Source organism: Nelusetta ayraudi, unplaced genomic scaffold (assembly GCF_046127955.1).
Source record: "Nelusetta ayraudi isolate G7.1 ecotype Tasmania unplaced genomic scaffold, CSIRO-AGI_Nayr_v1 ptg000090l, whole genome shotgun sequence".
Classification (NCBI taxonomy): Eukaryota; Metazoa; Chordata; class Actinopteri; order Tetraodontiformes; family Monacanthidae; genus Nelusetta; species Nelusetta ayraudi.
This window is the reverse complement of record NW_027466140.1, coordinates 3,166,732-3,180,111: the sequence shown is the minus strand read 5'-3', so window position 1 is coordinate 3,180,111 and position 13,380 is coordinate 3,166,732. Positions and strand designations below refer to the sequence as shown.

The window sequence follows — 13,380 nt, the reverse complement described above, 5'->3', positions numbered from 1 at the left end:
CCCCCCCCCCTCCCAACACTTTTTAAACATGTCATCGGTTTGTCCATATCCTGTTGTAATGTTAATATTTGTTTCATGTTTTTTGCTCAGTGTTTTATGTCCCACCACACAACCGGTACTTGTCCATTTAAGTATGGATGATTGAAATTTAAAGGGCTCAAAATTGACGCTCAGGCTATGAAGAGCTGTGAAATGTGTTTCTGCCAAATGACAAAAAGAAGGGGGGGGGGGGGTTGAAATGTTTTGTTGTTTTTAGTCTGTAGGTGGCGCTCTGTAGCAGCTAGCGTTTTCCTGAACTGCTAGCCAAATTTGGTACTTTATCCGAGTGTGTTCAGGGGGGGCAAAATAAGGTTGAAAGACACAAAGAAAACCATAAGCTTTCTGCCGGGCTCACCTTCAAATTAGTTTAGAACCATACTGACGAATTAAAAGGAAAGATATCGTATCATCCATCCATCCATTTCCAATACCCGCCTATTCCTTCACTCGGGGTCACGGGGGTCTGCTGGCGCCTCTCCCAGTTGACAGTCCTTAGTCAACCTGTGATGCAGTACTGATATTGTCCACAGGAGGGTACCGTAACATCATTTTTACGAGTTGCGGTAAACTTTATTACACTCGGTCACTGTGGTCCACACTGAGTAGAGATTTTGCAGCTGCTGACATCAGATTCGACTCCATTGTCTGTGCAGATGTACTAAAATATCAAACATTTCCCCTCAAATTTACACAAACACAGGTATAAAAGCCCCCCCCCCCCACCCTGTTAAGTGGTTTGCAGAAACGGTGAGCGCATTTTACATTTGCCTTCATGCAGAAACATTACAAAAGTTGTTGTTTTTTTGCTGTTGATCTCAATGTCTCACCTTTTCCTTTCAACATCAAATGCAAATGATTTCATTTAGTGAGTAGATCTGCTCTGCTGGCATTACAGACAGGTGTTATGTTTGTTAAGTTAATTCAATGTGTACTCTTACAACCTTAAAGACGAGAAGATTCTGCATCTGTTTCAGTCTGTTCATGCTCGCACTTCTTATTCCTGGGTGCAGTCTAACCTGTTCCCGTGCACCCAGTAACAGATCTGAGCAAACTTAAGGGGCGTGATGCGCACTGCCACATTATAGTCCCTGCTCTGCCCGTCTATCTCCAGCCACTGATGTCCAGAGAAGATGCCAATCACTTTCCTTTCCCAGCGCTCCAAACTGTTGTCCCACACTCTGCCGTACACCCCCGAGCCGCTGGCTCCTGGCCGGGCATCACAGTGCTGGTAAATCAGGTCGCTGGACTCCTCTTCCACAGGACAGAACCTGTAGACCAGCTCACCGGACCGGTCGCTGTCAAAACCCGAGAAGTGGATGCGCTTCCCCGCCAAGTCGGAGGAGGACGGGGCCACAGTGAGACGCATGTAGGGACGTCTGTGAGGCCACAGCAGCTCCAGGAGAGCGTAATCAAAGTCCATGCTGACCTCCTGGGTGCCCTGTATCCAGCCTTTGGGTACTCGGGTACGCTTGACCCTTGCCCAGCGGACCAGCGGCCTCTTGCTGCCGTTGGTGCTGTTGATGGACGGCGGGATCAAGAAACCCACCCTGAGCTTCCTGGCCCCTTTGACATAATCCTTCCCGTCGTGCACGCAGTGTGCGGCTGTGAGGACGTGCTGCCGGGACACGAGCACACCGGTGCAGCCGGTGGAGATCCGCACGGCCGTGGAGAAAGGGTAATCCGACAGGAAGTCGTTGCCTTGGATGTTGAAACGGCCATCAGCCCCGTAGATCTGCCTTCTGACACGCTTGTGTCTGAGCCTCCTCCGAGGTGGAGGAGGATCAACGTGAACATCGACCCCATCCAGTCCATCGTCGCCCTCTACGTCCACTGTGGTGAGAGTACGGGAGCCATCAGCGTAGAGGGTCTCGAAGGCCACCTTGTCCGTGAGCAGCTGCGGCTGCGTCCGCGCCTCCTGCTCGCGCAAACAGGTGGAGTTGCAGAAGGTGGTGAGGTCCAGCCGGGCACGAGCGCTGAAGGAAGAGCGCCGGAGGGGAGTCGGAGCGTGCGGGACCAGCGTGGGGACGTGGAGGTGCTGTTGCTGAGGAGGATCCGGGGAGGTCAAGGTCAGAGTGGGGAAGAGGAGGAGGAACTGGAGGAGCACCAGGGACAGGGGAGTCAGCATGGTGCTCTCATGGGGCGTCGTCATGGTGATGGAAAATACTGCAGCGACACAGACATACATGAAGAAACGCTCCTTTTCCTGGCAGGACAGTGGAAAACATTTCCAAACACAAACACAGACATCTTATAAACACAAAATGATCCTGGGGGGGGGAAAGATCTGGACTCCTTCACAGCTGATCGCCGACTTTAAATTGCAGCCTCTGTTGCCAGAAAGGTAAGCTTGCAAAATTTATGTCGCAATGGAGGCCTGAGGTTCACCCGGCGTGACAGAGCAACAATGACCCGTTTGTTTTCAGTATGTGGATTACCAGGAAAATAGGATTCTAGCATGACGGAAAGAAGAAGGCATTTTCTTAAGCCTGTGCTGGTTCTAAAGTGATAGAAAAATTCCAAAGAAGAAAAACAAATAAAGAATGTCCTGAGGAAAATTTTTCAAGCAAGACATCTAACAAGGTCATTTTGATTAAATTTTGCCCATCAGCCCCAAAGATTTAATTAGATCCACAAGATACATGGACATCCTGGAAGCTATGGAAGAAAAATGATCAGTCAGTGTTATGGCAGGGAGACAAGGATTCCTCCTCAAGGCCTCCATTTAAAATGTCCTTCAGAAAACATGATCCTAGATTTTATACCACAGCAGAAACATTCCAGATTGTGAACAAGGGCTTTGGGACGTTACAGTAAAAAACTCCCTTGTTAAATATTTGTCCAAGCTCGGAGGTGAAAACTGTTTGGTCAAACATTAGCTAGTGCTGAGCAGTGTACTTGCTGGTGCTTTCAGGGTTGATTAACGGGGACAAAGAGACACTTGATCCCCCTCTTCCAGGCTGCGGACCTGGAGGCACTCCTGGTACGGAAAAAAAGCAGGTGCGTAGAAAAGTGAAAAGCAGCAAGTCGAGGCAAGGCAGCCAAACAGAGCGTCGTTCCCTACAAAGGGCAGGGTGGGGCCTGTCCGCACACCTACGTGCTGTCCTGTGCACTACTACAAAGGAGTTGCAAAAAAAAAAAAAAAAAGACACTCCCTTAGGTAGAGAAAATCCCAAAATCCGGTTTGTTTTTGACGCGTGAGGGTGCATGGCAGCTGCGGTGGATCGTCACGAGACTTAGAGGAAACCTTTGAAAGGTTAATTGGCCGGTGAAGAAGGTGGTCAGCCATGCAGGCAAACCTGCGAGAAGTTGAAACAAGGATCCTGCATGGAGTTAGATGGAGGTTTCTAAACTGTCAGAATGCAGCTGTAGGGCAGGATGATGGGAGAGGGATGATGATGATGATGCAGTTAACGGCGTTATTTTTCTCAAGATGGAGAGGAAAAGGTTTTAGTTTCTCCCTATCACTGCTGCCCAATCTATTTTTATGAACTTGCAAATTGCACTGGGGAAAGTTTCCTTGACTTTAGTGAAATTTGAAAAAAAAAAGGGGGGGGGGGGGATCACTTCAAGAACAAAAAAAAAAAAATTGCAAATGAGAAGACAGAGGAGAAACCCAAAAACTTAAACCTCACATTCCGAATCAAACCTCTGAGGCACATTTATAATCCAACATTTTAGTCATGGTTTGTCTTAACATATCTACAGTTCAAACCTCAACGTGTATCACACTACCTGCTGGCCTGAGGGTCCGTTGTGCGTGTTCACATCCCGGTCAAGATGCCCTCCCCATCAGACGGGTCCTTCAGGAAGCCCTCCCTGGTTCTGCTCATCCTCTCCAGGAACCTGCAGGTACCTTGTGGCCCCAGTGATCTCTGTGTATGTAATCCACTGGAGTGAAAGAAAAAAAAATCCACTCACAGGTTTACTGGAAAGTCAGAGAATTGATAACAGGACCGTCAGTGAGTCTTCATTCCTCCAGAAAACGTCCAGCTCTGACAGAGCCGCAATAAAAGCCCAAAGCCTGGAGAAGAAGTCCCCCTCCCTGTGCGACTTGTTTCTCCACAGGGTCCTAGTGCTGCCTCATTTCTCTGAATGAAAGCCCAAGGAGGGAGTGAAGTAAAGTCCTAGGTGGCGTGGTTGTTGTTGACGGTCGGTCACTGATGGTGCTGGTTTAAATCCAACCTGTAGTGGAGTGTGTGCAATGTATATGATCAAAAGGTTGCTACAGATGCCAACTCCAGCTGGAATACATAAAATGTCTTTATGGAGAAAATATTTTTGTACTCCAGCTGCAGCAATGATTTTTTTCCCATTATTGTTTGTTGTGTCTTTTCTTATTATTTCTGGCACGATGAATTTGTGCTTCTGGATAACTGTCTTTTGGTGGAATTCAAGCCAGCTTGATTTGACACCCCAAATTTAACGTGGGTGTGTCTTGAGGGATCCTGATGAACCTGCAAGTGGTCCCATGTCTCTAGGACGAAGTTGACCCTTGACCCCATAGACTTGTATGGGAGCTCTGGGTTAGGGTTAGGGTTGGGATAAGGAGTAGGGTTAGGGTGAATGAGAAAATATTCAGTAGGGAACACTATGTAGAAGGGATTTGAACTTTATTTTCACTCTGCCGTGACCCGTTCATGTTGTAAATTTTCGTGGCAATCTTTCACAGAGCTGTTAAGACGAAACCTCTAAAAAAAAAAAAAGAAATCACCTTTCAGAACTGTTGTTGAAAAGATGACGGATCACAAAAATCCAGAGAGAAGAAAAACATCCTCTGAGCTGAGAAAGGTCCTGGAAATTTATATGGAATTCATCCAAACTGTTTGAGTCTGAGTCAAACAGAACGCTGGCCTGAGGTTTTCTTTCCTGGCACTTATATCTTGGATGAAAATAAAGACATTTTGAATTATGTTCTGTGTTTTTTTGCTACTACATGCTGCGTGTCTGCTACAGTAGTTCCTCAACTACATGGAAATAAAATAGTGCACGTCTTAGGTGAAATCACACTGGTTTCCTACCGTTTCCATTCCTTTGCGTAAGAAGCAAGATAACAAGATAAGAAAGCTGAGATGTTGGATTGTGAACTTTTCTTGACACAAACGGCCTGAGAGTTGGTGTTTCTGACCCCTAAAAGCTTAAACTATCTCAGTAACTTTTTCTGTGGCACACACTTTCAACTGCTCTTTTTCCAGGACGATTCATTTAAGGAAAAAAAAAAAAAAATCTCAGCAGACTGGTGTGTTTCCCAAACAGGACGAACATACGGCTGTCAGGTTCTTTTAATGCGCAGGCACTCCCTGTCACTGCCTGAGCAGCCAGATAGAAAAACAAATGATCTCCAACACTTGGTGCTTTATTTTTTTTTCCCCCTCCACAGTAACCCTGCCGTTTAATATATTTCATTGCTGGTAGCTGTCAGGGCAGAGCTCTGTCAGCCGGGAGGAGAGCAGCGTGCAGGATTCCAGCCGAGTGAGTTCATGCTGGGTTAGTTTGTGCTGAAATGCCTTGAATTTCCACAGTGCTGCGGTGCAGAGTGCAAGCCAAAGCCTGTAATAGTTCCGTATCAAGTTTATCCCTCGTGTTTTGTTTCCGCACATTACACGGGGTGTGTATGTTAAGACGGGGAGCGGTGTTGCGGTCTCAGAGCCACTCCGGGGGTGCTGGTGGATCAGGACCCGTGTGTGACTGTTCAGCGAGCGGACATGCTGTGAGGGCCCCACAGCAGTTTCTGTAAGCAAATGGGGATTTATCAGCTGGGTCACAAAGTTTTCTCTGGACTCTTTTAATCGGATAATTGGCTTCACATTCAAACAAATGTTCCGCTTCAAAACAGTAGAGTGAACCTTTTATAACAATCCCAGAGCTGGTGAGTGAACTCTCTGGACCGGAATCCTCTCCGTACTCAGGGACTCCTGAGGCTTTTTAGAGAACTACCTCTCAGGGTTTGATGACATACAAAAATCTCCCATTAGTAATATTTTGTAACAATCACGTGTTTCTCTGTCCAGTCAACAAACTCCCCAGAAATTTGAAAAGTCCATCCTTTACATCTGAAGTCCTCGTCTGGAACTGGTTGGTGATCTTTGATTAATGGCTTTATCGGGTCAGTGTCAAGCTCTCCTGCAAGGTGTTCCTTCTTCCCTCCTGATGTCCCAGTTTGTACAGAGATAAAGGAGCAGGCACATTTTTTAAGGGTAAACAACCCTTGAAATAGTTTTCTGAGTGGCAGACTTCATACAAAGGGCTGTGAGTTATTGTCCGCAACGTCTTTTAGAATTCTTGGCTACCGTGTTCCAAATGCAAATGCATTCTAATCTGCCAACCTAACGAACAATCTGCTTTATGGCTCTTTCATACATCTGGATGTATTTCTTGTTTACTCATGCCAAATCTATGAATTTTAAAGCTTTTCCAGTCCTCCACTGGCTCTCCATGTCAGGTCAAACCATCTGCCAACATTTTTCACATTTCACCCAGGAGGTTAAAGGGGTAAGACACGAGGAGTTCTTGGAAAGGCCTTTTTACACTCATCATTTGGAAAAAAATATCTTGTCCTCAGTTGATCAGATCCTCCTCCTGCCGTCGGTGCCTGGTTCTCCTGCAGGGCCTTGTGGGTAAAAAAAAAAAAAATCATCTCGACCTCCTTTTCAACATGATGTCACTGCACTTTGCCTGAAGGAGCTGTAGGAGGGGGTTGCTGGTGGTGGAGGGTTATGCATTTGGCAAAAACAGCGTGCAGGAATGCAAACTGCCTGCGATGACATCCATCAGGAGGGGAGGTGAAAAGTTTCTCCATATATCTGTAACCAGTCTGGACAGATTAAAGGCTGCAGGAGAGAAGAGGGAGTCTGCTGCCGAGACTGGAAGCCGTCCAACACTGTACTTGTCGCTCCAGCCGCTCGCTTCCCAAAACAACCTTAAAACCTCTCCTTGGCCTACAGAATCAATGGAGAGACCCACGTGTGTTGGCCGATTCAATGGATTTCATGGCCACGGCAGACTTTTTGACCGCAAAGGGAAAATAATAAATCCATCTGCCACCACTATGTCTGTTCACAGTTTTCAAATTAGTCGAAGAACACAAAAAGTTAAATGACAAAGAAATAATACCCAGTTATCTTATAATTAGAACCAGGGACCACTGAGAGCCAAACCTGCTGATCACTAACTCAGAAGTATGAATAAAATACAAAGAAATGTTTATTATGATTGTCATATAAATCTAAAACTGATACAAATTCAATCTTGAATTAAGCTGAAAGTAAACCAATGGAATGTTCTCATATTCTCAAATATGACACAATGCTGGGCTCACAACATCCCCAGATGATGAAATGGTCAGATCAGAGCCAAAATGTTTGATTGCAGGGGGGAAAACTCAGTTGGTTTAGTGTCATTTGGAGCTGAGTGGTTGCAACTCACCACCAGTCGAGCAGTTGGTGGTGAGGTTTTTAAAGTTAAAGTTAAAACTATAAAAAATAAAATAAAATACATTATCACAGGACACACAGGAAGATGAATCCGTCGGCGGCAGGGAAATCGTCTAAGGACGTCAGAGCAGCGTAGCAGGTTGGACCTTCTGCAAGCCACGTGACCACACACGATGGATTCCACTTCCTCCCTTTCTCATTGTGAGGATGGGAACATAAAGCACTGAGGTCATCTGAGTCCAAGAGCAAATCTGGTGTTAAAGCCTGTGTAAACACAGCCAAATATTTACAGCCACAGAGTTGCAATGTTCCCGTCGTCGCTCTGGGTGGAGGGAAGACAGTCCTCTGTGATTGATTACTGATACACTCAAAGTCTCTGTTTCTGAGTGAGGTCTCACCTCACGCAAAATTAGATGAACTAAATTCATTTCTAACGTTGAAATCAGATTTCACTTTGCTTTAACCAGCAAATTTCTCTCAATTTACAGGCCAACTGCCAATAGGGTGACATCTTCACAACTCTTATCAGTCACGTAACACAGTTAGTCTCATATTCACACAATTATATTTGAGTTATAACTAAATGATTTTTTGATGAAAGCTTGGCCATGACAGGCCTATTTCTGTTCAATATGATCTGTGTGCAGTGAGATTCCTGCTTTATCTGCTGCTGCTCAGCTGGAATATTCTGAGTTCTGCAAGTATTTACTGGTTAAGTGGTATTTATGGCTGCACCCATGCACACTCTGAGTGTGAGCGTCCTGGGGGATGGAAAAATTAGCCAAAAACATTTGATGACATTCACAGCTGACATGGGAGCTGATTGCAGACAATTATCTGATTTTAAACATGCAGTAGATATTAGCTTAAAATTTGCATCCGTATGGAGTTCACTGAGCTTAATGACTGTAAGTTTGATATTTACTCTCCCTTTGAGCTCCAGTTTGTTGTCCACCAACCAGCTTTTGCTCAAAGCTGACCAGATTCCATTGTTGAACCTGGTCTCTTTTGTTTGCTGCTGCTGAGAGGGAGCAGTTTGAATGAGCAGATCTGGAACAATCACAACTTTGAGAGCTTCGGTTTCGCATCTTAGAATCTAATTGATGGTCATGCAATGCGAGGAATTTTATTTTCCAACCTTTCTTAAATTCACATCCTCAGAGAGTGTGACAGGGCACCAGAGTCATAAAGGAATGTTCTGGAAAGATATTGTCACCATTCTTTTCCCTGCACACTCACTTACTCACACACGCGCACACACACACACACACTCACACACACACACACACACACACATGCTTGTTATTTTTCTCTTTCACTGAAAATCTTAACAGTAACATGCATCGTTAGTTTAGTGCCACTGCTGCACCACGACACCCAGCAACATTGTCTGCACTCACTATCCGGTCCAAATTTCAACTGAGTACAGAGGAACAATGCCGCCTCTCTCGGCCAGACACACCCTGCTGACAGAGCTCCTAATAAGGTCTCACTGATGGGAACATGTGTAAAGCTGTTTCTGAGATCCCACCCTTCACTTCTTGGGCCCCAGGGCATTTTATTTCAAAAAATGTTCAGTCTCCTGCCTGGATTGTGCAGGTGGAGGATGAGAGCAGAGCTAGCCAAAACACTTCTTCTTTGGGGTTTTGCTGGATTGGACAAAAAAACAAAAACAAATTCAAGAAGGAAGAGAATGTGGCTTTTCTTGCCGCATTCTTTCCTTCAACGGGAATTCACTGAGGTTTGGCCGTGTACTTTTTACAGGAACCTTTTATTCCCGTCCTTCTGGGAATAACAGCGCTGCTGTCCCTGCACAATTTACACTGAGAAACAAAGTGTCCAAGCACTCATGGACAGCCACACACTCACAGCTAAATCCTTTAAACATCCAGGATCACACAGGGACAAAGAGGCCCCGACGCCTGGTGCCTGACACAGACTCCTTGAAATCCTCTGGGCTCGATTTTCCCTGAGAATAACACTCTCAGATCCGAGAGTGACGCTCATAACCGGATTCCTGCATGGCAAATCTTTTCTCCGTGCTCAGCTGGAGCTTTATTGTTTTTGACCAGCATTAATTCCACGGGCTGATTTGGTCCGTGAATTCCGTGGCCAGGGGACGGCTCTGAGATTTGCCGCTCCAGAAAAACGCATCACGGTGGTGGCAAAGCATTCCGAGTGACAACTGTTTAATTGTAAACTCATCCGCTGCCACATGAACAAAAGCCTGCCAAGAACACAAGCGCATGAGAATCTTGGACGATCACAAAGGTCTTGCGTTAGCGCAGTGTTTCTCAAAGTGGGATTTTCACATTCGTTCACATCTTGAAGGAGGGAAGGTAGATTTTAGGCTAATGCCATGCAAGTCTATGGGGTCAAAAGTCAACTTTGTCCTAGAGACATGGGACCACTTGCAGGTTCATCAGGATCCCTCAAGACACAGCCACGTCAAATTTGGGGCTTCTAGGGGTGCATGAAAAATTTTCTTCCTCCAAGGTGGGGCGTGACAGAGAAAGTTTGAGAACCACTGCGTTAGCGCGTCTCTCCGTAATAAGCCACAGAATCTAAAACACGCTGCACAAAGCCAAGAAAAATTCGAGGAAAATCATTGAACGCGTTCCTTGACACGCTGGATGCACAGCTGCAAGAGACTCAGCCACAGCTGGCCCAGCCGCGGAATAAAGTGTTTAACAAGTGTCCCTGTGCTGTTCTTGATCTTACAATATTATCTTTACTGCCCTCTCCTGTTTCACTGAGAAACATCTGGGGAAGGAAAAACATAATTGCGCAACGTTGATTAAAAATTACGTGCTGCTCTTTGGGACCGCTGATCAAATTCACATGACGGCTTCTTCTCTGGGAGCAATCAAACACGTCAGTGGGTGGCGGCGGGAGGCGCAGCAGCAGCGCCTGACGATGTGGCTGAGGTCCGATGTTGGATCAGTTAAGCCTGGAGGCTCTATGTCCTCATCTTCAACTCATGTCCCCATCTATCCATCAATCTATTCATCTATCTATCATGGTGGATTGTCAGGCAGCTGCAGTGATATGCAGATGATGAACTAATCTTCATTGACACACATTTGATTATATAGGACTAAATCTATTCCAAAAAGAAGTCTTGCATCGATCAGGCACCGGTACGCCTGAGGAAGGTCTCGTAGCCAATGTGGACAACGCCAAAGATACAGCTCCAAAACCACTGATACATATACAGATCTTATGAATGACTGGTCATTGTTTTGAGAGAACCTACACAGCTGGTCACATGTGAAATGTTCCTATGGGGAGGATCACAAGGAATATATCATGCGCTATATGGAGCTGCATACAAACCCTTTCTAATGTTTGTCACAAGATGCTTCAGACACTGCAGTATCTATCTATCTATCTATCTATCTTTCTTTCTTTCTTTCTGTCCATCTATCATTCCCATCATTGAATATGGTAAATCTCAAGCCTAACCTCTCATGAGGAACCAATCACAACATCTGAATGATTCACCAGGACAATGACTGGTCCACAGTCTTGGAGCTCCTCAGACTTCCCTATTCTAACATACATGATTTAGATCTGTACAGGTGGACAGGAGCAGGCAAACATCTCAGGGTTACAATGCACAGTGGCCTCCCCCCCCCGTTCCCTCCTCCTCCTAATGTAAACCATGTGGACGGAAGGTGTTGCTGAATTATGAGCCTGTGACTTGGCAGCGTGTTGAATGACTGTCAGCTTAAAACAGTGACGGTTCATCAACTCCAGCACAGGAGCACAGGAAATTCACTCACTCACTCGGTCCCCAGATGCCCTCTGCAGCCGCTCACAACAAACACGCCGAGGACACAACAACCTCAAAGGTTTGAAACTTTTGGTTTTCTTGACCCTCAAGCTTTAAGTTTTATTCATCCATTGCTTTTTTTTTTTAATTTTTAATTTGAGGTATCTCATTTTCAAACGTGACTATGTCATGCCTCATAAGGACTTTCTCATCTTCTCAGCACTGTTGAGGAAACAGCAGGAACTCAGGCATCACATTTCTCCACCTTTGAAAGCCAACAAATGATCTGATGTTTGATGCAGGATCAACCGTGCCACTGCTAAACGATTGTAGCCTCGATTTGCTGAGCACGACTCAGCAACGTTAGCTGTCCCACTTAAATCACGCCAGTCTCTTCCTATATATCAAACAAAAAAATATGAAAAGCCTGTGTCAAGACACCACAAACAGCCCCAACCTGCTTCCCATAAATCAGCGAGCTGACAGCTCCTTAACAATGGACTCAGTCTGACCTTTCCTTGTTGCTGCTCTCAGCACCACAGCGGCTACTCGCTGTTCCGGCCGCAGCACGGTGGGAGCACCCGCGGCCCCCCTTCGGGCCGGAGGCCGCAGCAAAGAGTGCCACTGTTTCAACACAAAACAATGAGGATAACAAATAGCAATCAGTTCCAATTAAATGTCAGGGTATAGTTTATCACGTCTGGCTCCTGGGGTTATTACCGAGTCATTATCACATAGAGGATGCAGGGAAACACTTCCTCATGTCGCGGCGGTGGAGGTTCAAGAAAAGCTTGATGAATAGCGGGGAAATGCTCACGACACCAGCTGGGGGGATGGCGAGGAGGAGCGGGCGGGGTCACCCAGGGGCGGAGCTACATGGTGGCTGTAGTCACCACACAACGGTGGAATAACTCCACAAAGGTCTTACTATTTCATCATCTCAAGTCATATCTTTGTTGGCAGTCATTTCAGATGTCTGCTTATTGGCACCCCTACATGAGTCATGAGCTCACCCTGTGGCCACCCCAAGGAAACATTTCTGGCTCCGCTACTGGGGTCATCACACTCTGACTGACACACAGAGGGACCCTGCCAATGGCTTTTTGAAACAAAGGCAGCTCAGAGATTGTTGAAGTTGAGAGGACAAACTATGAGAACCAACAGAGTCTGATGTGATCAAATAAAACTGTTTTTCGAACCAGAGGCCTCCTTCACAGCTGCTCCTCTGGACTCACTTTGTAAGGCCTACGCAAAGGGACATTGGGACTAATTCCACCCTTGTTTTTACCCTCATTCACTCTCATTCCCTCCCTGCTTTGTCCGCAGCTCAGGGAAACTCCAACACATATCCAGCAATGTCGTTCAAATCAAGCTGGGGCCAGGCTTTTAGCATTCAGTGTCGCTCTCTCCTTCAGTCCCAGCTGCTCCCTGCTCTCCATCACCTGACAGGAGTCTCTCACTGGAGTGAAGGAGTGAACGACCAGCTGCCAACTTCTGCGCTTCGCTTCCTGTTGCTCAAGACGTGAAAGTTTCCAGCAGCCGCCGCAACATTTGTTGCACCCCACATGGTAAAACGCAACGTGGGAGCCCAGCCAGGTATCTTAATCCCCATCAAACCTGAGGATTCCCCACCAAGAGATCCCATTAGTGAGGATAAGAGCTGTAATGTAGTCCAGAGGGTCTCAGTGCACTTGTGGTGCGCAGCACTGACCTCCATCTGATCCCTCACTGACTGGAATTACAGCTCGGGCTCCAGCAAGGCAGCGTAAAAGATCAATGAACTGTGAAGCATTTTGATGTCTTAATTAACAACACACACACAGCAACAAATCCAATAAAAAAAAAAAAAGCCAACCATAAAATTGAAAAGAGCAACATTTGCAGAGTCTCTGGAGACTTCAGCAAAAGCACTCAGGGGCTTGTGGTCTGGAGCAGCGGGCGGTTTTAACAGCGAGAGCAGCTGTAATTAGAAACAAGAATGATGCAAGTTGCTTGGAATGATGCAGTTTGATGTCATAAAAAAACGTGTCAGAAATGGGAAAAAAGCAACAGCAGCAACAGCAAGACAAGGCAAACGCGCATTGCATGTTGAAATGGAGGAATCTCGTGAATGAAACGTGCCTACATTCTTTGTAG

General features: G+C 46.1%; 1 protein-coding gene across 1 annotated transcript; it reads right to left on the bottom strand.

Moving 5' to 3' along the window:
* Nucleotides 1–5: 5 nt before the first annotated feature.
* On the bottom strand, nucleotides 6–4,043 carry prss23 (serine protease 23). Its single transcript, XM_076046721.1, has 2 exons — nucleotides 3,772–4,043; nucleotides 6–2,202 (listed from the first exon to the last, which is right to left on the bottom strand). Exon 2 carries the CDS (start codon nucleotides 2,186–2,188, stop codon nucleotides 1,034–1,036), a length of 1,155 nt encoding a protein of 384 aa, XP_075902836.1. The 5' UTR covers nucleotides 2,189–2,202; nucleotides 3,772–4,043; the 3' UTR covers nucleotides 6–1,033.
* Nucleotides 4,044–13,380: the final 9,337 nt, after the last annotated feature.

Bases quoted from the DNA above. Each gene is read 5' to 3' on its own strand.
- prss23 (XM_076046721.1), bottom strand. From the start codon at position 2,188: ATGACGACGCCCCATGAGAGCACCATGCTGACTCCCCTGTCCCTGGTG.